We start from the raw sequence: 21592 nt of genomic DNA on the forward strand, positions 1-21592 counted from the left end.
TGGAAACCGCAAAACAGCTGAAAGTGTTTTGCGTGCCTTTAAATCTAGTCTACAAACCAGCCTGTTTAAACTTGCTTTTAAAACGTATTCAATGAAACATTAAGCAACAGTCTGATATGTAACCATGGCATTTGACAAATTGTAATGTTTAAATTGTTGACTGTCTTCTATGACTTTGTATTTTTGTGTTTTCATGATGTAAGGCACTTTGAAATGCCTTGTTGCTGAAATGTGCTATACAAATAAAATTGGATTTGATCACCTGTGGGACAATTAATCATCCAGTAAAATTTGTTACCTTGAGAAGCTCAGTCCCATCTCTCACTCTTTTTTATCCCTTCCATCTTTCTCTCTGTTTTATTTTGTTTTTCTTGTGCAAGGTATTTATTTTTTTGCTGTTTTGCCCCCCAGGAAGAAATTTAAGACCCGATCTGGAGACACAGTGAGGCTGATGGACCTGTTGGAGGAGGGACTGAAGAGATCTATGGACAAACTGAAAGAGAAGGAGCGAGACAAGGTGAGACAACCAGCATCAAGATCTGATTTCCATGCTGCTGCAAGCTGGGAATCTGAGTTTTTTTATTGTAGAGTTTTATATTTATATGCATTTGGTCCATTTGTTTTAATAATTTTCTTGATTTTTAACCGTAAAAATGTTGATTTTTTTTCAGTTTTATTCATGTTTGTTTTTGTGATTTACTCTGAATTTAAATAGTTTACACCTGTAAAAGTTGTCTTTATTGTTCCTCCAGCTGTTCTTTTTCTTCACACCATTTATTGGAGGTTTCTCCTTTAGAATAATAACTCAAACCTCTCTTCTGTGCTGTAACAGCGCTGTTATTTCAGCTCGTATTGTAACAGTTTTTTAGCGATATTTAGTGTTAGATGTTAAATCTTTGATAAGCGGCCATTAAGTGAGCACCGGGACACCGTCCAGCTCGTTATTTCTGCCCCTGTTCGCTCTGAGGCAGGTTTTCACGGTAATGCTTCGCTTACTCTCCAGCAACCGTTAATTCTTTGCCCTGAGCCAAACCACAGGACTCAAACTGAACCAGAACTTTAGGTTTTATCCACTGAGCTCGGCCCGACTTCATCGCGCTTTGGGTTCTTTATCTCCCTGGTTTTTTCTTTCTCAACTCATAGCTGCACAGATGCTGCTTCTGCATCAACTTGTCTCTTCATTAAATCTCAGTGGTGGGAGTTGCAGATTTCACCCAAAGTGTGGGTAAGAAGCTGGAAACCTTAGTTGTGCAGTTGCTGGTGGAGTTGATTTTCTCTTCTATTTTCAGGGGAAATGACACCTAAACTTTTATCTTTTTCAACCTGCAGTTTTAAATCATGTCGCTTAATCTCGTTTATGTACTTTTTTTCCTCTTGTGTTATGCTTTTATTTCAGACAAAAGCGTGAGTCGCGCACATACATCTTTACTACATGAGGCGCTTGAGACTACCGTCCATGCTAACTAGTTAGCTTTTTTGCTTCTATCACAGTTGAGTGCAAATTTATTGCCAGTTGGCTGGATGATGTTTTTTGCCATGTAAAGCTAGCATGGCGTTTACCTGTCAGAACTTGGGAATAAATTCAAACTGGAAAAAGTTTTTGTTTTACTAAGATACAAGATTTATCTCATTAAAAAGAAAATATCTACTAGATTAAGTAAGAAGGTCATATCGGTAAAATATGTTTTACTTAATATGTTTTAGTCCACTTTATTCAAACTAGGTCGTTTGGGGAGCCGTGAATGCATAGTCAAACTCTGCTAAAAAGCAAACTGAAGTCTGCCTACAAACCTTGTTTTGGTCTCGTTGAAGTGATCTGTGGTGCAGGTCGAAAGCAGTTTAAACCCACCTGATGTTTCTTTTTTTTTGGGGGGGGGTTATGTGAGAAGCTGTCATCCTATAGTGGATATGAAAACCTGTGAATGTTTCGCTGTGCCTCTAAAGCACAATAAATCACATCTCCCAGGATGCTGTGACCTGCTGACTGAAGGACAAACCTTTAGTGGTTTATAAAATCTGAGTCTGCTTATTGAATTCCTCTGAAGAGAGAACTCTCTGGACTCAAATCCCTGGAAAAAACTTTTGATTAAAGTTTCTTTTACAAAAAAAGAGCAAAGCTCTGACAAAGATGACCTGGTGTTTATATATTTTTATAAATAAACTAACTTTCTCTGCGATGGACTGGCGACCTGAGGAGGCTGTACACCGTCTCTCACCCATTGACAGCTGGAGATAGGCACCAGCATCCCCCCTAACCACAATGGGGAAGAGGGTGTAAAAAATGGATGGATGGATGGAAAATAACTTTCTGATTTGAAGTGGGAGGAAAAGTTGGTGGATGTTAACTAACGGATACAACCTTAGACTATCTGGAATAATTTGTCCAAACTATTTCTATTGGTTTAAGTGAATGAAAAAATATTTTAAAAAATTATAATTAAAAAAAGCTTTTTTTATTTTTGTTTCTTCCTCATAGGCTGGTTTGTGGTTTGTACTTTGAAATATATTAATGTACATAATGAGTGTCGTAATATATCAGAAATAACTTCTAGAGGATTAAATTTTTTCCTTCCCATAACTAAAGATTACCGTATTTTCCGGACTATAAGGCGCACCGGACTATAAGGCACACTCTCAATTATGGAGTCCATTTCTGTATTTAACCCATACATAAGGCGCACCAGATGCTAAAACATACGGTCAACAAAAAAAAAAAGGTAGCAGAAACAAAACGGTAAGTTTAGTTGAACTTTATTCGACTATGTAACAATACACTCACGGAGTCGGAGTCAGTCTTGTTGGCTGTTCAGCAATGATGTCGGCTTTTGCGAAAGCTTGGACAACAGTTAAGGCAGATACATTAGCTCAGGCATCCACAATCCATCCACATATGGTGGCGCAACTCGCCCGGCGCTGCCTCCCTGTTTTAGTAAACGTGTGTTCGCAGTCTGTCATCCATCGCTCCCATGCCGCTCGCAACTTCTCTTTGAACGCCCTGTTTACACCAATGTCCAGCGGTTGGACTTCTTTTGTTAATCCTCCCGGAATGACGGCAAACTCCGAATTAGTTTGCTTCACTTCCTTTTTCACAGTAGCAGTGAGATGGGCGCGCATGGAGTCGCAGATGAACAGGGACAGTGATGCGTGGAAAAACCTATCTGGTTTTTACCGGAGGCATATGCTGCAGAACTCTGACAACAATTCTTTGATTGGTTTATTGCTGCCAGTGTACGTACTGTACACTTTACGTCTCTGTATCAGGGACAGATTATGGAATTCAGTGCACACATAAGGCACACCGGATTATAAGGCGCACTGCTGATTTTTGAGAACATTTAAGGCTTTTAGGTGTGCCTCATAGTCTGGAAAATACGGTATAATGTCTGTGAAAAGTATTCACCTCCTTCGATGTTTTTCCATTAGTATTACTTTACAAATCAGTCATGATTATACAAAATTTGACATAAAAAAAACAACAACAAAAAAACAAAAATTTAAGTGTAACAACCCTGTGTGAAACTCTGCCTCTCGCAAATTTAAAAAAATTCCACAGAAGTGGGCAGAGCCAAGATACACTGTGGTGTGGGGATGAGCGCAGGGGGAAAGTGGGGCTGAGGTCAGAATGCTGGAAGCACTTTTGCTATATTACAAACTTTAATATATTTAGTAACTTTAGCGACTCCTGTTTCCCAAACCCACCATAAAGTCTGACACAGGTGTCCATCCATGTATCGCTGTGACAAATGGGAGAATAGAGCTGCCTATGTACCATTCTACTGAAGGAGACAAGGGGTGAGACAGTTCCAGGTAAAATATTGCACAGTTCTGGTTCAGGGTTCAATGAAATGATTGAATATTCTGTTGGACATATTATCTATTGATATTGATCAAATGATATTGATATTGATCTATGGCAATATAAATTGTCGTTGAGGCCTAACAGAAACATAAAGATAGAACCTTAAATAACTCATGTAGACATCAAAAAAAGTTGATTTGGGAGTTTGAGGTGTAAAGTAACTGATTTCTTCAAAATAATGATTTTGACGTTGGGTGCACTGATTGGAGTTTTCTGGACAATTACCGATCTTTCAAAAGCCAATTTTGATTTTGGTCTAGGCTGATTTTTTTTATTTTTTTTATAATTTTTTGTCTGAAAAGTGGCATGTTTAACGCAAATGTGTAGACATTTGCGTAATAAAGATTATTAGATCAATTTTTTTCCTTCCTTTAAACTATGATCAGTTGTGACACTAGGAAAATAACTGGCCAAGTGACCACATAATGAAAATAGTTCTCGAAGAGTGGAGGAAATGCAATTCAGACTGCAGATTAATAAAGACGAATTCACAAAGAGTGCAGTGAGCAGGTCTATCAGTCAGCCCTCCTGGCTCTCCATAGCAGAGCAAAAGGGGACAGTGGCTGATTTTCATACCTTTGAGGAGGTAAATAAGATTGGATTGTGGCCACTACCCCGCAGTTGAAGTATCTGCAGAGCATTTCTCATGAATTTGTGTATTTATACTTCAAAAAGACAGAAGATGAGGAGATTGTAGGAACCCATTGAAACTCAAGGAAGAACATTGAAGCTGCAGCAGTGTCAACTGTGCAGACGTAGGTTCTCGGTGTCTGCAGTCGGTTTTAATGAGCTTCAGTTAGCAGATGGTAGATGTGGGCACTGACCCAGGCAGCCAGCAGACTGCCGGGCGAGGTGGACCTGCAGGGAAACCGTGCTGGCATCAGTCTCCATGCAAGTTTCTTCCCAATATCAGAATCTGTTGAGCTGAAAGTTGCTGAGTGTTGATGCCGCTGCACCCTAAGCTCCTGGTAGCACCCAACCAGGTCAGCGTCTCTTGTTTTTTGCACACCTGAACAACAGACGGAAACACAGGTGTGTCCTGTGGCACTGATTGGAAATAATCTCATCCGATAAAACTGAGAACTGCAGGAATGAAAATGAAACTTGGAGCTGTGTTGGTTTGCAACCTTGGTGAGACCTTGATAGAAAGATTAGCCCTGGATCCCTGGATGTGAGCAGACCCCATTATAAGACACCTTTGGGCTTCTTTTGATTGATTTATGAAAGGCAGCAGCAGCTAAAGACCGGGTCATCTGTCCATCTGTGTTCTGAAAAGACCTTTAACAAAGAAGAGATAAAGATGTTGAGTTTGCATAAAGATTTAAATCCACTAAGGGAAAAAACTGTCATAAAATGAAATTGTTTTAGACTTTAAAGTATTTGTACCATCTTGAATACTTTTTGGCTCTTATGGAATCTGACCATCTATCCAGTTTACCTTCCATCTGTCAAATTTACTTTCACTCTGTCCTCCATCCAATTTTTTTTGTCTAATCATAGAAATCATATATTTTCTTTACTTGTTCTTTTTCTGGTGGACTTTTTTCAGAAGGGTCGCCATGGTTGTAATGGAGAATACATGTTTGGAAAAGTTAGGTTTGTTAACCGCTAATTCACTAAAGAATCTTAGCTCTGCTAATGCTAAATTGCTAAATACACTAAAAAAATTATCTGTCTACCTGTTTGGGCAAACATATTGAAGGTAGATTCAACAATCTACCTTTTATATGTCTGTCCTTCCAAATTATCATCTGTCTATTCATTCATCAAGTCTGTCTTCAATCTATCTGTCCATTGGTCCAATTTACCTTCTGTCCATCCATCTAATTTCACTTCCGTATGCCCACGACTCTGTCCAATTTATCTTGAATCAGTCTGTCCTTTACATCACATTCTTCTGTTTGTCCATTTTAACTTCCATCTGTTTGTCCATCTTACCTTGCTAACAATTCTCTATCTTGTAGCCCTAGATACTTGACCTTCTGTGCTTTCATCCAGTTTTCTTTTTGTCCGTCTGTCCAATTTACATTTTGTTCAAATTGTATACATCAATGACTATTTTCTGAGTTCCTTTCATGTTTAATTTGATGACTCGTCTCTTACCTTGTCCGGATTTGTCCTGTTAATTCTTGTCTTGTCGAGTCACATGGTGGTCTCAGTCTGTTCTGCTCGACTGCAGGTTTTTATTTTCAGCTGCTCTCATTTTAATCTCCCTCTTTACTCCCTACGGAGTCGGAACCAGATTAGCTGGTTTAATCTCTGCCTCAGGTTCAGTAAACTAATGATGGAAGTTAAACTCAGCTCACTGCTTTGACTCTTAGAAGGTGAAACAGTCTTCAGTTATTACAGTCTGATGAAGGCCATCCATTTATTGTTGATTGTGGTCTTAATTTTGTCATCTCTGCAGGTGCTGACTCCAGAAGAGCTTGTTAAAGCCCAGAGAGCCGTTGCTTTTGGCTGCATCAAATACGCTGACTTGTCTCACAACCGCATCAACGACTACGTCTTTTCCTTCGACAAGATGCTAGACGACCGGGGCAACACGGCGGCCTACCTGCTCTACGCCTTCACCCGCATCAGGTACAATCCCACCACTTCTTTCAGCATCTGTGGCTTCCAGCAAAAAAAGCGAAGGGGTGGAGAGACATTGAAAACTGGTGAAATACGGATCTTTTAAGATGCTGTACGATTTGTACACCCTACTGTCCTCTACATTGCAAATAGTAGTTCATTATTGGGAATTTTGTCAACTGTATGCAGGGTTTTATTATCATTTTAGTAACTATTAGCTTCTTGTTGAGCTTAGCTGGTAAGGATGCAAACAATTACTTACAATTAATTGTTGAGTAATGGTTTATTAGATTAACATTTGTTCCAATCGATTCACTAGTAATGTCCGCTTAGACCTTCTCTTGGTGTTGTAGTTTTTCCCCCATCCATCAGAGGGTGCTGCGGGTTTCATTAAGTTGAACCAGACCGTTGATACAGAAACAAAGATGGCGGCCATACTAGAATGGAAAAAAGAGAAAAGGCCCAAACAGAGTCTGCTGTGGAATGGAAAAAGCACTTTATGTTTCAAAATATAAACAGTTGACAAGCTTCTTACTGTAAGTTTCACCTAAATGGCTCTCATTCAGCCAAGCTGCATGACGGAGCACCATCAACTTCTCAACCAAAAATGACTAGGAAGGCGAGAATGTTATGACAGAGAAAAGTTGTAACATTATGGAAAATAATATACCAATAAGAAAGGTTGAGTTTGAGGGCTGAGAAGGAGTTAATACACTTCATGTAGTGATGTTTTAGCATTTAGCAACCACAGACGGTACTGTATGAACATCTCTTCGTTCATGGGGATTTATGCGTATCACATATTTTATTTTTTTCAGTTCAGCAACCTAAGACATTCCTGTTTTGTTACATATTTTTAATATCTAAGTTTAATAATGTGAGACATGATAATGGTCGACTCTCTTATATAAAGAGGTTTTTAGCAAAATAGCTGATTATCAGTTAATTGTTGTTTGATCAATAAGATAAATAAACCTTAAATTAACTCATTAATTGCTAACTTGCATCACTAGCTGTTTGGACAAAAAGGATGAAACATAACTAGAGATGTGCCAATCAGGTTTTTTCCTGCCGATTCCGATCATACCGTATTTTCCGCACTATAAGGCGCACCTAAAAACCTTCAATTTCCTCAAAAGCCGACAGTGCGCCTTATAATCCTGTGCGCCTTATATATGGACCAATATTGAGGCACAACAGGTCTAGCAACTACGGTAAGCAGCCGCCGACTTCATTTTCGCCCGGAGAAGAAGAAGTGACGGAGAATGCGGCGGCAGCGCGTCGGTTGGTCTGTGTTACCCAGAGAGCAGTTGGGCACAATATCGCAACACCGTGAGTGAAACGACTGGGGCAGCCTACTATATAAAGCACTCGGGGACCACTTCTTTACAAATGTGGATGTGGAACAAATTGGCAACCCAAACTGAGGCGTCTATTCTATGCGCCTTATAATGCGGTGCGCCTTGTATATGAAAAAAGTTTTAAAATAGGCCATTCATTGAAGGTGTGCCTCATAATCCGGTGCGCCTTATAGTGCGGAAAATACGGTAATTATTGTTTTTTTTAAAATCATAAGCACTACTGGATACATTATGTGGAAAAAGGAACCATGAATTCCTTTAATTTAGACAAAAACTTGTTTTTAATAACTTTGTCCAAGAAAAAACAAAATATAACAGGCATTGTGCAAATTGTACTGCTATCGGTAATACTATCTTTAACAGACTGAAAGCATATGAAGGCTCTGAAGAGGATAAATAATGCAAAAAGTCAAAATAAAACCTCTCAACATTGCCAAAAAATTCAAGTATAAAACTTAACATTCAAAGGCAAATACAGGTTTCATTACAATAAACAATCCTGAGTTACTGAATGAAAACTTCCTGATAGCATGGCTAGCTGATTAACGCTAGTTCTCAGTGGCTGTTTCTGACTGAGCGGAGTAATTATGCAGAACAGGGAGGAGGCAGAGGAGATGATCTGTCGTGTTAGGACAGCGAAAGTTTTAATACGTATGTAAAAAGCTGTGCGCTGCTTTACCTGCAGTTATCTAATCGCTCCATATGTCTTTTTTTTACTGCAGTGAGCCTTGATATAGCCAAACTCTGTCAAGTATTGCATTGTTTTTATGCTGTATTAGATTCGTCGTGTTGATGCATTTTGACGTGCTTCAATCCTGAGGTAATTTTCCGCCGTAACACGCAAACTTCCCCATTCACTCAGTGCGTTATAGTTCCACATCGCTTAGGATTTGTTGCTGCGCGTTTGCGCAGAGTGAAGRAAAGAGGAGMCCAGCTGCACAGGCAGGCTGCGAAATGAGAAGAAGGTGATCAGTTTGTGTGATCGGCAACAAGAGACAATGATTGGTGATCACCGATCATACACTTTTTCACAGAAATCGGCCGATTATGATCGGTGGCCGATCGATCGGCACACCTCTAAACATAACTCATTGGTTTGGCCAATAAACAAAATAATTTGAAAATTCAAGGCACTCTGTGAAAATCTAAAAAGTAGAATTACATATATATACACATTTCTAACCTTTTTTGTAGTCATTTTTCTAAATATTTGAGGATGGAGGAGTTGAGTTGAGTTCCAGCTATTGTTCATAACACTGTGGTTTGCCAATCCTCTCCTTGGTGGCAGCCAACCTGCACAGCTCTTCCAGGAATCCTGGCTTTTCCTGGTTGAGTTTCACACCTGGAAGGACTCGTCTCTCCTGTAGCATTTCGATAAACCTTATACCGACACACTTTCTTGTTTTATCAAGAAATCCAAAAGTTTAGGAAGTAAAATCTTCATCTTTCTCTTCTCTGTCCGGTTGGAAAACCTCCCACATCTACCTTCATTACCCATAATCCTGTGTTGGAGGATTAGTCTTTGGGGCGTTCCTTATCCCCGCCGTATCGAGCGTCGCCTCTTCTTCCTCTCCATCCTCCCTGGAGGAGTTAGGATCTGGATGGCAGCATGCCTGGCAGAGATTATCTAGTTTTTAATTTTTTCTAGCAAAGAGTCTCACTTCAGAGGATTTGTCAATCAATAGCTCACTCACTGTGGGTGACTGACCCCCTCATGAGTCACAGGAAGTGAGACGTAAAGATTGAAGTCCTTTAACCTGATCAGAAGTTGCACTTTTTATTGTTTCAAACCAGATTAGAAAGAGGAAACCTCTTTAAAGATCTGGCTTTTAAATGTTTAAACAGTGAATCAGTGTGGCAAACTGTGGTAAGTTTTTCATTATAGTTTAATTTTATTTCATTGTGACTGGAGATGCACCAATAACAGCAATCTGTTATTGTTGACAACCAGTATTATATATATATATTCTATGTCTTTCAATGCCCTTTCCTTTGGACACTCTTAAGAAAAACATTAAAAAAATGTACTTAGAAAATTATTGGTTGTTAATATTGGCCCAGTTTTATTTATCGGACCGATATGTTAAAAAATGACTAATATCAGCTGATGCTCATTTTAGTGCCGATATTGTGCATCCCTATTTTTTACTTTTTGTGTAATTCTGTCGGTCTTAGTTAGTCTTTAGTTTGTTTGCTCATTTGTATTAGTTATTAGTTAAATATTTAGTTTTTATTAGTTATAGTAATAGTTTTAGGTTTTACATGTTTTGATTAAGTATAAGAGCAGAATTAAAAAAGGTCAAAGTATTGTGATTATGTATACACCGATTGGGTAATGAATACTCAACAGAAGATACCATTTTCAAAAAATATGTTGTCATTATTGAATAACCAACTGACTCGGGTGTTTTCCTTCAACTTTTTCATGGAACGTTTTGTGGATTAAAAGCCACCAGCAGGAGTACAGACTACCATAATTTGCAGACAGCTGATGTAAACTGTGTGTGGGGAAAAACAATTAAGTTTCACAGTTTGAAAAGCTAAAACGTCATAAACACCAAACGAAGGATCTGATCTTATATTATAAGTAATAAGAATTATTATGTGTCAGTTTTACAAACGTACCATATAGTTCCAGCTAGTTATAATTGATTAACATTTTATTTATTTCAGCTTAGTCAGATGTTTTCTAACTTCATTATTTCATTAGGTTTAAGTGTAATAACCTTGCAGTGAATGGATGTCTATATATTTCTCTTTTGATGGACCTGCCAGGTCCATCGCCCGTCTGGCCAACCTGGACAAGGCCTTGCTCAAGAAGGCCGCAGAGACCACAGAGATCCTGCTGGACCATGACAAGGAGTGGAAGCTGGGGAAGTGCATCCTGCGCTTCCCGGAAATCCTGCAGAAGATCCTGGACGACCTATTGCTGCACACGCTGTGCGACTACCTGTACGAGCTCGCCACCACCTTCACTGAGTTCTACGACAGCTGCTACTGCGTGGAGAAGGACCGGCAGACAGGTGAGCCTCCAAACAGAAACAGGTGCTTGAAATCCTTGAAAATTCTTGGATTTCAATTAAGTGTTCTCAAGGTTTGAAAGATACTTGATATTCAAACTGCACAGTTTTATAATGAAGTGCAATCTAACGTTTGACTAAAAGCCTAAATTTAGAACTTTATTTGCAGTTGAAACCATTTTTTTTACACATAATAAAAAGACACACACACTTTTTTCAGTCTGAACTAAATCAGACTAAACATTTCTTGTTTTAGGACGGTTATAATCATTAAAATTATTTCTATATACTGAATGCCAGAAAATGCAAGAAGAGTAATTTTTTAGAGGTATTTTTGTACATTTCTTGCACCATTCATGTATAAGGTGTGAGCAGCACATAAAATTTTTACATTTTAGTTTACCTTGTCCCTGCTCTACAATATCTTAAGACATTATTAACAGTAATAAATGTCATATAATTAGATTAATTAGTATTTTTATCTCCACATGGTGCTGGAGAAGTTTGAAAATCTACCTTGAAAATGCTTGAATTTTACCATGGGAAAAGTGTACAAATCCTCAGGAAGTTAAGGAATACAACACAGTGGAAACATCTGGATTTTAACTGTTTTCCAGGTCAGAATAGGTATGGAAACTGATTTGCTTCCAGGCTTCATTCCCAATCGAAGTGTCATGGGGAGTTTACTCACCTGATAGTCCCGTAGACTCGGTTCAATTCGGGACTGAAATTGCAACTTTTGTTACATCTTCAGCTGCTGCAGTTTGCTCTCACACCGCACTGTCAAAACAAACCAAACCTTTTGACAAACCTGTCCTCTCCATCGCCTGTGGGGGCAGTGCACTTATAACTACTGAAGGAAAAAAATCTGAAAACATCTGAAGACACTGAGCACAACTTCCTTCCTCAGGAAAACTAAACAAAAATGGAGTAGCATCAGATTTTAGTGAATTTCTATTTTGTATCTGGTAAAAGGCCACAAGCCTTTTCTCTCCCACTAGTGTGTTTGTTTGGGTTGAATTTACCCAGAATGGCTTGCGCTGTAATTCCCTTCCTGCTTTTGGAGCAGTCTCTGGTCTGTCTGGCATTCACATATGCATTCTATCCGCACCAAAGTGTATTTCAACCAAGTGGAGACCGGTGTTTGTAGGTGGACCAGAGTTCACTTGTTTGGTCCACATTAGAGTTCGATTACACATTCACACCTCCACAAACGAACCAGGCAGTTAAAGGGAACTAAACAGGTCTGGTGTGAACACACTCTTAATGTTGTATGAATTTATACATCTGTCCATCCCTTTGTTTTTCCATTAGTCAATCATTGACCTTTTATCAAACTGCTGATCTATCCAATGCAAATTGGACAGATGGGATTGATGCATTTGGACTGTCAATCTGTCCAAATGCATCATTCAGTTCATCCATCTGTCCATATGTCTGTCATTTTCTTCTCAATATTCACTAAAAGAAACAGAACTATTGGACCTGAGAAATGCGCAGAAAACTTGTAATCCATTTATTACCTTTAATGGATTAATATTTAGTCATCGAAGGAATTTTCACTCAGACTAAAAGTAAATTCCTGGTTTACTTGCCTGGTTTAAAATTTGGTTCATTTGTGTTTCTCTACCTCTGAAGAGATATTCATAATTTAAGATTTTATTTTGTTCATAAGTTGTTTTCCCACAAATTACGGTAGAGAGGTTTTCCCTTTCTACCTGCTTTTCTCAGCTCTAAAATGTAAAATAAGCCAGCAGGAAAGCTTTTCAGTACAACTTACTTAACAACCTGTTGGCATATATGCTAATTAATGAATAACAATCCAAAAAGCCAGCATGCTTTTTTTGTGTGCTTTTTGCAGCGTCCCCTCTTAGATTGATTACATTTTCATCATACCTTGTCTTTCTCAAAAAGTCGAGGAACTAAAAATGCCGATTTAAATATAAAGATATGACAACAAAGATGGAAAAGTCTGGAATTTTGTTGTTCAAATCGGAGCAACTTTTTTGATGGTTTTAATAGTTAAGTACAGAAAAGCAATTCCAGCTCTACGGATCTCTGTCTTCTTCCTCTCAGCTGTTTAGTTTTAAAAATGGATGTTTTAGTGTTCTGGAAGTGAGTCTGCAGATTAGCGGGATGTCTCACTCTGATGGGGTTTCAACTAAAAGCAGCGCGCCGTATGTTAGTCCTCCTTCCTGGAAGTGTTTTATCCCTGCCGTGCTGGAGTGTGAGCACTTCAGGCTTAGAGCTGATTTATTATGCTAATTCTCCACACACAAGCTGTAACTCCAGTAGGAGTTCATTGTGATTTTTTTCTCTATTTGAAAGCATTTACTATGCTTTTACATTAAAGATGGACATAAAGTATGCCTTATTTCAGTTTTGCTTTATGTCAAGGCACAATTCAGACTTTTAAATCAAGTTGTAAAACATCAAATGAACAAAATACTGAACTGCTTAAAAAAACGGAACTAAAATTTCACAATAACAAACTTTGCTGGATGATAAATTGCCCCAGAAGTTATTGTGAAAAATTATAATTTTGTTGTTCTGAGACCATTTTCAAACAATACATTGGAAATAATGCAAGTCCACCCTTTCACAGATCGATAAAGTTTTATTCATAATGAACATTTAACACTGGTACTGGAAGATATTTTAAATATGGAAAATGAATAAATAAAACACCCTAAGCAACATATAAGATTCTCTAAACAAAATTACCCTTAAAAAAAAAGGTCTAGTTTGGACCAGTGCGTCAGACTGAAGCCAGACTTTGATGCAAGAATTAGTCATCCAAATGGAAATGATCAATCTTGTTTCAATTTATCATGCTATTAATTAATTTATTGTTTGATTTATTGGTTTAAACTTGAAGTATGACAGTTCTGAAATTTGTTTTGTTTCTGCATATTCAACCAGAGACGTTCTGTTTGTTTCTCTCCTCCTTGATTCCCTCGGGTAACTCCAGGGAAGCATCAATGTGTGTTAAATCTAAACTTTTTCCTCATTGCTGTTTTTTTTTTTTTCACATGTAAATGTGAACGTCTTTCCTCAGTTCACATTAATGCGTCGTCTTGTTTGTGTAAATTACAGACAGAGCTTGCTGTCTGCAGACGTCCACGCCTCTTTAACGAGCGCTCTGCCTAATGCAGCCTGCGCTGCTCGTTATGGACCACTGGGTTTCTGCTCCGTCACGTGGTTCCGACCTGATGAGCTGGACGCTCGTTGTGCACTGGATGTCTGGGTCATTTATTTTTATTTGTTGTTGACTAAAGAGAGTGTCGTTAAATCTGACTTCTGACCTCTGATCACTTGTTGGTGCCTCAACATTGGTCTCATTTAATATCTACCAAACATTTTCTTAATTTCTACTTTCCATCTTTGATCATGTCTTGTGGTTTCAGAGAACGTTCATGCATTAGCCTCAAGATAATCTGTTGGGTTTTTTTGTCCAAGACTCATTTTACTGACTGTGCTGTCTTAGGAAAAGGGAAATGTACAAGTAAACGGATGAAGTTTGTTAAAAAGTAAAAGCTGGAAGTTTTTAGCCAAAACTGCAACTGAAGTAATCTTCTTGCACAAGCCCTCTGTATCTTAAGTAAATGCAGTAATTAAAAGAAATCATCTTCCTTTTCCTGTTTTTTTCTAGTTTCCATCCGTAATGTTAACATACATTTCCAGTCAACCAGCATTAAGACCATGTTAATTTTGAGCTTATATTTTATCATTTCATAATTGAACAACATACAAATTAGAATTGTGATGCTCAGTTACGTCATTTTAGTTCTGATTTATTATTTTTCTTGTAAGTTTTTTTTTTTTTCTACTCGAACAAAAAAGCAGTAATTGCTATTCCTTCCATCGATCATTGATCACATCCCCTACTCCAACGTCTTTCGAATTTCTAGAGAGTTCAAGAGTATCGGCAAAAGCAAATGTGGTGGATTAGCTGGAGTGTCAGCCAGGACGTTATTGAAATATTGACTCTTCTGCCCTGACATGGAGCTGTTAGCATGTCACAATAGTCATACGATTATGATATAGCAACACTCTTCAGTCAGAGATGTCTGCAGATTCACTGCTATTGGAGATCCTTCCTGCCCACAGCAATCTTCATCAGATTTAACCGTGCACCTTTTTTTTTAAATAAAATTTTTAAAGAAAACTTGGGGGGTTTTTTCCCCGTAAAGGTGTTTTTATACTTTAGGTTTAAGGTAAAACTCTTAGCTCTGAGTTTTTATTTTATTTTCAACTGTTCAGACCCAAAATTATGGAAAAGTTAGAAAGTATGATTAAAAATCTGACTTGGCTTAACCTAATATCAATGCAAATTATACCTGTTATGAGTTATAATTTTTAACCCATAAGATGGAAACTTTTGGTGGATTTTAAAGTTTAGACTCTAAATAAAACAGAGTTCTGAAGTGGTTCAAACTGAGTCAATAACTAGGTTTTTTCCCCTTTTAATGGGTCAAGTTGTGAAAAATCAGATTACTTGATGGCAGATCTAATGAAAAGCTTAATAATGAATTTGTTTCTCTGTCTTTAGGTGAGGTGAATAAGATCAACATGTGGAGGATGCTGCTGTGTGAAGCCACAGCCTCCATCATGGCCAAATGCTTCGACATCCTGGGCCTCAGCCCGGTCCAGAGGATGTGATCCCGTCTTCCTCCCATTTCAACTCAAACTACAGGAGCTCTCAGTCAGTACTACAAAGGACTGTCATTTCTGACTAAATCTTATCAAATCAGAGGGAAAATGTTAAGTTTGGTTCATTAAATATCATCTCATATGAAGGATATTTTTCTAAATAAAGAGCCATTCTGAAACTGAATCTTTTTTTTTTGTTGTTGTTGTTTATCTGAAACTTTCTGCAGAAGGAAAGAAAAACTGAACTGCCAATTTTAGAAATGTCTCACTTCCTTTCATATCAGGTGTGAAGAGGAGGGAAATTACAGATTGTGGTTTATTTAGTACCAATTTGCACCTGGAGTTAACATCTGGATAATTACTTCCAGCCCAGAAGGAAATGCTGTTACACCTGGAGAAATGGCCAACTGAAGGGTCACCAACACCTGCCCACATTAAGCTAAACAAACAGAGCTGCCATGTTTTACTTTTGGTTTCAACCCCTTGTGTGACTGCAGAGGCACAATTGCCTACATGGGTCAGAAAGTAATTTACATCTCTGCTCTGAAGATAGCTTCTAGTTGGGTTCCTCAGTAAAGGGTTATTGACAATATTTGATCAGCTCTAGTTTGACGTCTAATTTGGGTCAAACCTGATTTATTCTGCGTTGATTTAAAGAACTCTAAACCCCAAACACAGTTTGGGACCTGGGAGGCTTTATCAGGAGCCTTTTGATACTTTTAAGACCACCTTTAAATTAGGTATAAGGTGCAATATCCATCAAAACAATGTTCCAAACTTTTCTTGGTTTTACTTGTCAGATATCAACCAAATTGTGAATTCTGAATCATCTAAAACCCAACTTCTAGAAAGAGATGCTATTAAGGGCTATTTTCTTCATAATTTGGACTTTAATATCAGAATATTAACTTGTACAATACAGTAAATGGTGGGAGTAACCTGCTTTACTGATAAAGATGTGAGTTGTGCAGGTGAAAAACTAACTTTCTGAAGGAACATGTTAGATTTATGTTTATTATTCTGTCTTTTCTTACTGATTAAACTGTGACCGATTCTTATAATCCCTAATCTTCTGTGTCCTCTTCCATACTTCTGAGCCTTGAATTCAGACCAGTGTTTATCAACACACTGTTAATGTTTAACATTAACGTATAGTTTGTTAATGCTAAACATTAACATAAACATTATATGAAACTATATAGTTTCATGAAACTTTGCGTTTGCATGAAAAACTCGTATAGTTTTTCTTGATGGAAAAAAATGCACCAAAAACAGTAGAGTCTTTCCCCAGTAGGATATCACCCACAGCTTCTTCCAAATGATCTAATGTTTTACTGTTTAGTGAACTGTGTTCGAGTCGAATGATTATTTGTGTTGCGCATCACTCTCATTTCCACCAATAAGATGTTGATAAAAGCTAAGTGCTATTAGCAACTATGTGGGAATCTTCACATAGCTGTTTCTGTTGGCAAGCAACAGAAACGCAGCCAATAAAGAGATAAGTGTTGAACGATTGGATTACCTTAAACTAAATAGAAAAGATAACGGCTCCATGCATAAGGCTGCTTCACAATATCAGGTCCTCAACGCTCCGTCCTCAAAGGAAACCTCTGCTACATTCATGGAGATGGTTCATGGACGCCAACAGGTGGAGTTTTTGTTAACATTACAAAATGCTTTCTGTTCTAACAATCACAGATACAATTAGGTGTTTGTTAGAATAGAGTCTGGCCTGTATATATGTACAATAAAATACAATTTGGCTAACGCATACTTGCTGATCAAAAAGAGTGACAAAGAAATTATTAGAAATATTTTATAATAAAGTATTTCATACTTCAAACTTGAGACTAAAAATGATGCTTGAATCGTTTTGCATTGTAAACTCACATCTTTTTAATTGAAAATTAACTGAATTGTTCTTTACTAGCATTTTGTCTTTCATGCATTTCTTTTACCAGCTTAAGTAACTACTACAGAACGGGACACTTTAAAATTTGATAACTTGATTAATCATCATAAAATTACTGGATTACTAAAATAATTATTTACAACAGCCCTCATCTCAATTTCAGAGTGCCCAGAATTTGTTGATCACATTCTTTTGTTTTGAAATCTGTCTGAAATAGTTGCTACTTTGTCGTCTTTTCTTTACTTTATTTCCAAAACTTACTTTTTCCATCATCTACAAACTTTAGCAATATAAAATGTTTGTGTGTAGACGGTCTGCACAGAGGGGCCTAAATGAATTACTATGAATTGTTTGCTTCCATTTAAGCTAATTGCTTTTTCCAGTACCATTCTCCCAGCCCACTCTGCATCCGAGTCTCTGATGTACAGAAACTCATGTTTGACTCGGGATGCGTTTCAAATTTTAAAAAAGAGAAAAATCAGTTTTCCTCCTTCAGGACTTTTGTGAGTACCGAGGCTTTGTTAGCAGAACTTCATAATGTGAAGCAGACAATCCCATTGCAAATCAATTATAAATCACAGGCACTCTGAGGCTGCCTGGAAGACACTAATTGTTCAGTCTGCTTCTGCCACCTGACAGTGTTACACTTCCATTCATATTAAAGTTGCATGAAGCCATGATTTAGAAGTCGCACCCTTGTTGTTTAGAGTTCAGACTCATGAAATATCCACACCACCATATGTCCCAGGACCTTATAGCTCGTCCCAGGACCTTTAGCAGTTTCATGACACATTCACTGGGCTTTCAAAGAGTTATGTTGTTTTAATTAGTCTTTTCTTGTCAATGTGTTTGATGACATCTGCTTGAAAACGCACTGTAGAAGAACCACACTGCCGGTGCTGTTGGACCCCTGCACAGCATCCGACACTGTGTTTCTAGTGACTATATAAATGCACAAATTGGAAGTACACAAATAAATGTTCTTAATGGAAACAGCAATTTTGAAACTCAAACTTATACATTTTTGCACTAGGATGAGGTGGGTTTTTTTGGCTTTATTGAAATAGGGTATATGCCACGGACATCCGTTTTAGCACTTCCGCATTTTTTTGCCACATAGAATGGTTCCGGTGCACAGGCAACAGTATGTTAACAGTGGCTCCTCAGTAGCTGCAGGACTATTAATGATGCTTATATAATTATTTAGACGTCCTGAAACGCTCCAACAACAATAAAGGTTTTAAGCTGGATGTGTCAAACTTCACAATAACTTCAAAGGTAAGTTAAATCGTTTGTATTCACCATAGTGCCTCATATGTCTGACGTAGCTAACAGGGACAAGCTTACAAAAGTGCTATGTAAACGTTAAGTGTTTTGATTATCTGCAGTGTGCAATCTGCATATCTATTGATGGATATGGATATATATCTATATAAACATATATGGATCTGTCTATATTGTGCCCAAGCTATCAGTCGAAGCTGAAGTTAGCTTCCGAATGTAGCATTTAATTCGGAAACTAGCTAAAGGGCGATTTTTCACTATCTTTAGCTTTTTTAATGTGTTGTACTTTAAAAACAACACCTAGATAATTTCAAACCTAACTAGATTATTCTGTACTAATAGCAGAATAAATAAAACATTTGTTAAACCTTCTAATTGATTTGTGAAATTTGTAAAATGTCCATAATGGATTCCAGAACGCATTAGATATGAATTATTAATTTGGCATTATTTATTTTAACTTTCCGTTTTCTTTTTTTATCTTTAATATAGTTTGAGTTGGACAGGAGTTCAGTTTGATGGCTTCCTGGAGGGAGAGATTGGCCGAGCTAATGTTGCCAACTTTTCTCCTGCTATTAACTTTTTTGCTTTTCTTAGAAAGTATTTCTATCAGTTGCTCTTTTTCCGTTTTGTATACAGTATTTGTTTATACAGTTTTTTTTTTTTTTTACCTTAATGCTTACCTGGTCAGTTGAGGTGGAAATGTACATCCTCTTGATTACTGACAAATGTCAGAACCACATGGACTGAGCTGGTTACATCAAATCAACCTGAATCTTTATTTCTCATTAAAAYGACTTMTTGTAATTTTAAGACATTGTTAYAAAATKGYWTCTTTATTCTGCTGTAACGATGACTGCTTTCTTGCAATTAAAATTTCTTGTATCCTGACCGTAATGCTCCCTTATACAACTCACAGAACAGATGATTGAAATAAAGGCACTTTTTGAAAATATTTTCTGTGATTTTATTATAGAAATTGAGAACAAGAGGAATCGATTAAAATAAAATCTGGTATGAAAAAAATCTTGTAAGTCATATCCAGCCTTATTCACTATATTAAATTATATGACTAACTACATATTACTTAATATTCACATTTCTTTGCTGGTATTACCTAAAACTGTTGCATTTTAACATCTCACTTGAATTCCTGATCTACATGCAAATACTTGATATAATGTAAACACTGAGAAATGGGGAAAACAAATTTTGTGAAATGTTGAGATTACATTTTATTGTAGGAACAAACAGGATAGCAAAATGAACATTAAATATATAATATACTTCCTAGCAGCTAATCAGACATCAGACTTGTTTTGCCTTTACTGGTGATGAAAACTCGTCCCTCTGGAGGAGAGGAAGTCCGGCTCAGCCCCGTCCAGGATGACTGCAGTGTCAGGGTAGCCAACAAAGTCTGCAGGTAGATTTTTGCATATCTGGTGCTCCGGTTTCAAGATCATAGTTCAACCAAGTAAATAAAAAGTTAGTCCACGTTGTGATGATCCGGCAGACCGTGGACTGATGGATGCCGTCAGCTGGTCCAGGTGCTTGGATCCAGTGGAAATGTAATCGGCACAACGATCATGACTCAGAAACACATCAAAGAGGTGTTAGGATGCAAACCTGAAAAATTAAAAAACTAATAAGCGTCCATATTTAGCTGCACAACGTAATCAAAACTAATAAATCCTCAGCTCTTTTTGAGAGTTTTGCTTGAAAATAAATTGACAATATCTCAGGAAATTAAATGTTTAGGTGAAATAGTTCTGGTATCACAAAGAAACTGCAAACAATGTTTCAGAGATGTAACAACACTCAAGTTACTGAGTAAGAGTGAGCTAAAATACTACCTACTCTGAAATTAATTTAAACTACTAGCAGGCAAAGCACAGTTTTCGCCTAATATCTGCACCAACAGTAATACAAAAAATGATGCATATAAGAGGCATTAGTTTATAAAAATCGAGGCAAATCTAAATTTACCATTTTAAAAACAAAATGCAGTCATAACCTTATTTTCTAAGCAGAATCTCAGGGGAAAAAAGAGAAATTACGTTGTGTAACGCAAGAACAGATTATAGCAGCCAAGTGGAAAAATTCACTCTAATGTGGATTATAATTATGAAACGGTGAAGGTAGATATCATATTTTCGGGAAATACGTGATTTGTACCATTTGTTCTGTGGAGTTTTTATGTGGGTCGGTGCCACTTAAACGGCTGTAAAGCGAAGATTTGGGACCTTAATCTGACTGACTACCTGTGTGCAGTGGCGCAACTACACATTATTCAGGTGGATGCGAAAACATAGATCGGTGTCTCCAAATCCGAGGCCATGGTCTTGAGCCGGAAAAGGGTAGAGTGCCTTCTCCGGGTCAGGGGGGTCGTCCTGCCTCAAATGAAGGAGTTAAAGTGTCTGGGGATCTTGTTCACGAATGAAAGAAGAAGGGAACGGGAGATCGACAGGCGGATTGGGGCAGCGTCTGCCGTGAAGCGGGCGCTGTACAGGCCGGCATGTTGAAGAGAGAGCTGAGCCAAAAAGCGAAGCTCTCGATTTACCGGTCGATCTACGWTCCCTCCCTCATCTATGGCCATGAGCTTTGGGTCATGACCGAAAGAACGAGATCACGGGTACAAGCGGCCGAAATGGGTGACATTGATTGAATGTTGTTTCAATCATTCTGTGCTATCTGGGAGTGGATTTCCTGAGGGATTATTTTCCTCCAACAAATTATTCCAGTGAACGAAACACGTACAGCTCCCTTTTAACCTCCGTCTTCCCATTTCTGATGCTGGATCTTCAATATCCTCAAGCTTTGAAATAGCAGGCAGCTACAAACCGGGTGTTAGCTGTAGTGGCTAAGTTTTGGCTACAGTCCGCTGTCGCCTTGATATCAGCAGGAAAATGAAAAAAACTAAGCACTGGATGGT

At 37.8% G+C, this 21592-nt stretch overlaps 1 protein-coding gene across 1 annotated transcript in view; it reads left to right on the forward strand.

The window, feature by feature from the left end:
• The window catches only part of rars1 (arginyl-tRNA synthetase 1), a 36485-nt gene extending 20837 nt beyond the window's left edge, over positions 1 to 15648 (forward strand). Inside the window, exons 12-15 of the mRNA XM_008428441.1 lie at positions 412 to 517; positions 6267 to 6439; positions 10567 to 10814; positions 15364 to 15648. Coding sequence (XP_008426663.1) covers positions 412 to 517; positions 6267 to 6439; positions 10567 to 10814; positions 15364 to 15473 — 637 coding nt within the window. The 3' untranslated portion in view covers positions 15474 to 15648. The remainder of the gene's footprint in view (positions 1 to 411; positions 518 to 6266; positions 6440 to 10566; positions 10815 to 15363) is intronic.
• The last annotated feature ends 5944 nt before the right edge of the window (positions 15649 to 21592 follow it).

This window comes from Poecilia reticulata, linkage group LG14 (assembly GCF_000633615.1).
Source record: "Poecilia reticulata strain Guanapo linkage group LG14, Guppy_female_1.0+MT, whole genome shotgun sequence".
In the NCBI taxonomy this organism is placed as follows: domain Eukaryota; kingdom Metazoa; phylum Chordata; class Actinopteri; order Cyprinodontiformes; family Poeciliidae; genus Poecilia; species Poecilia reticulata.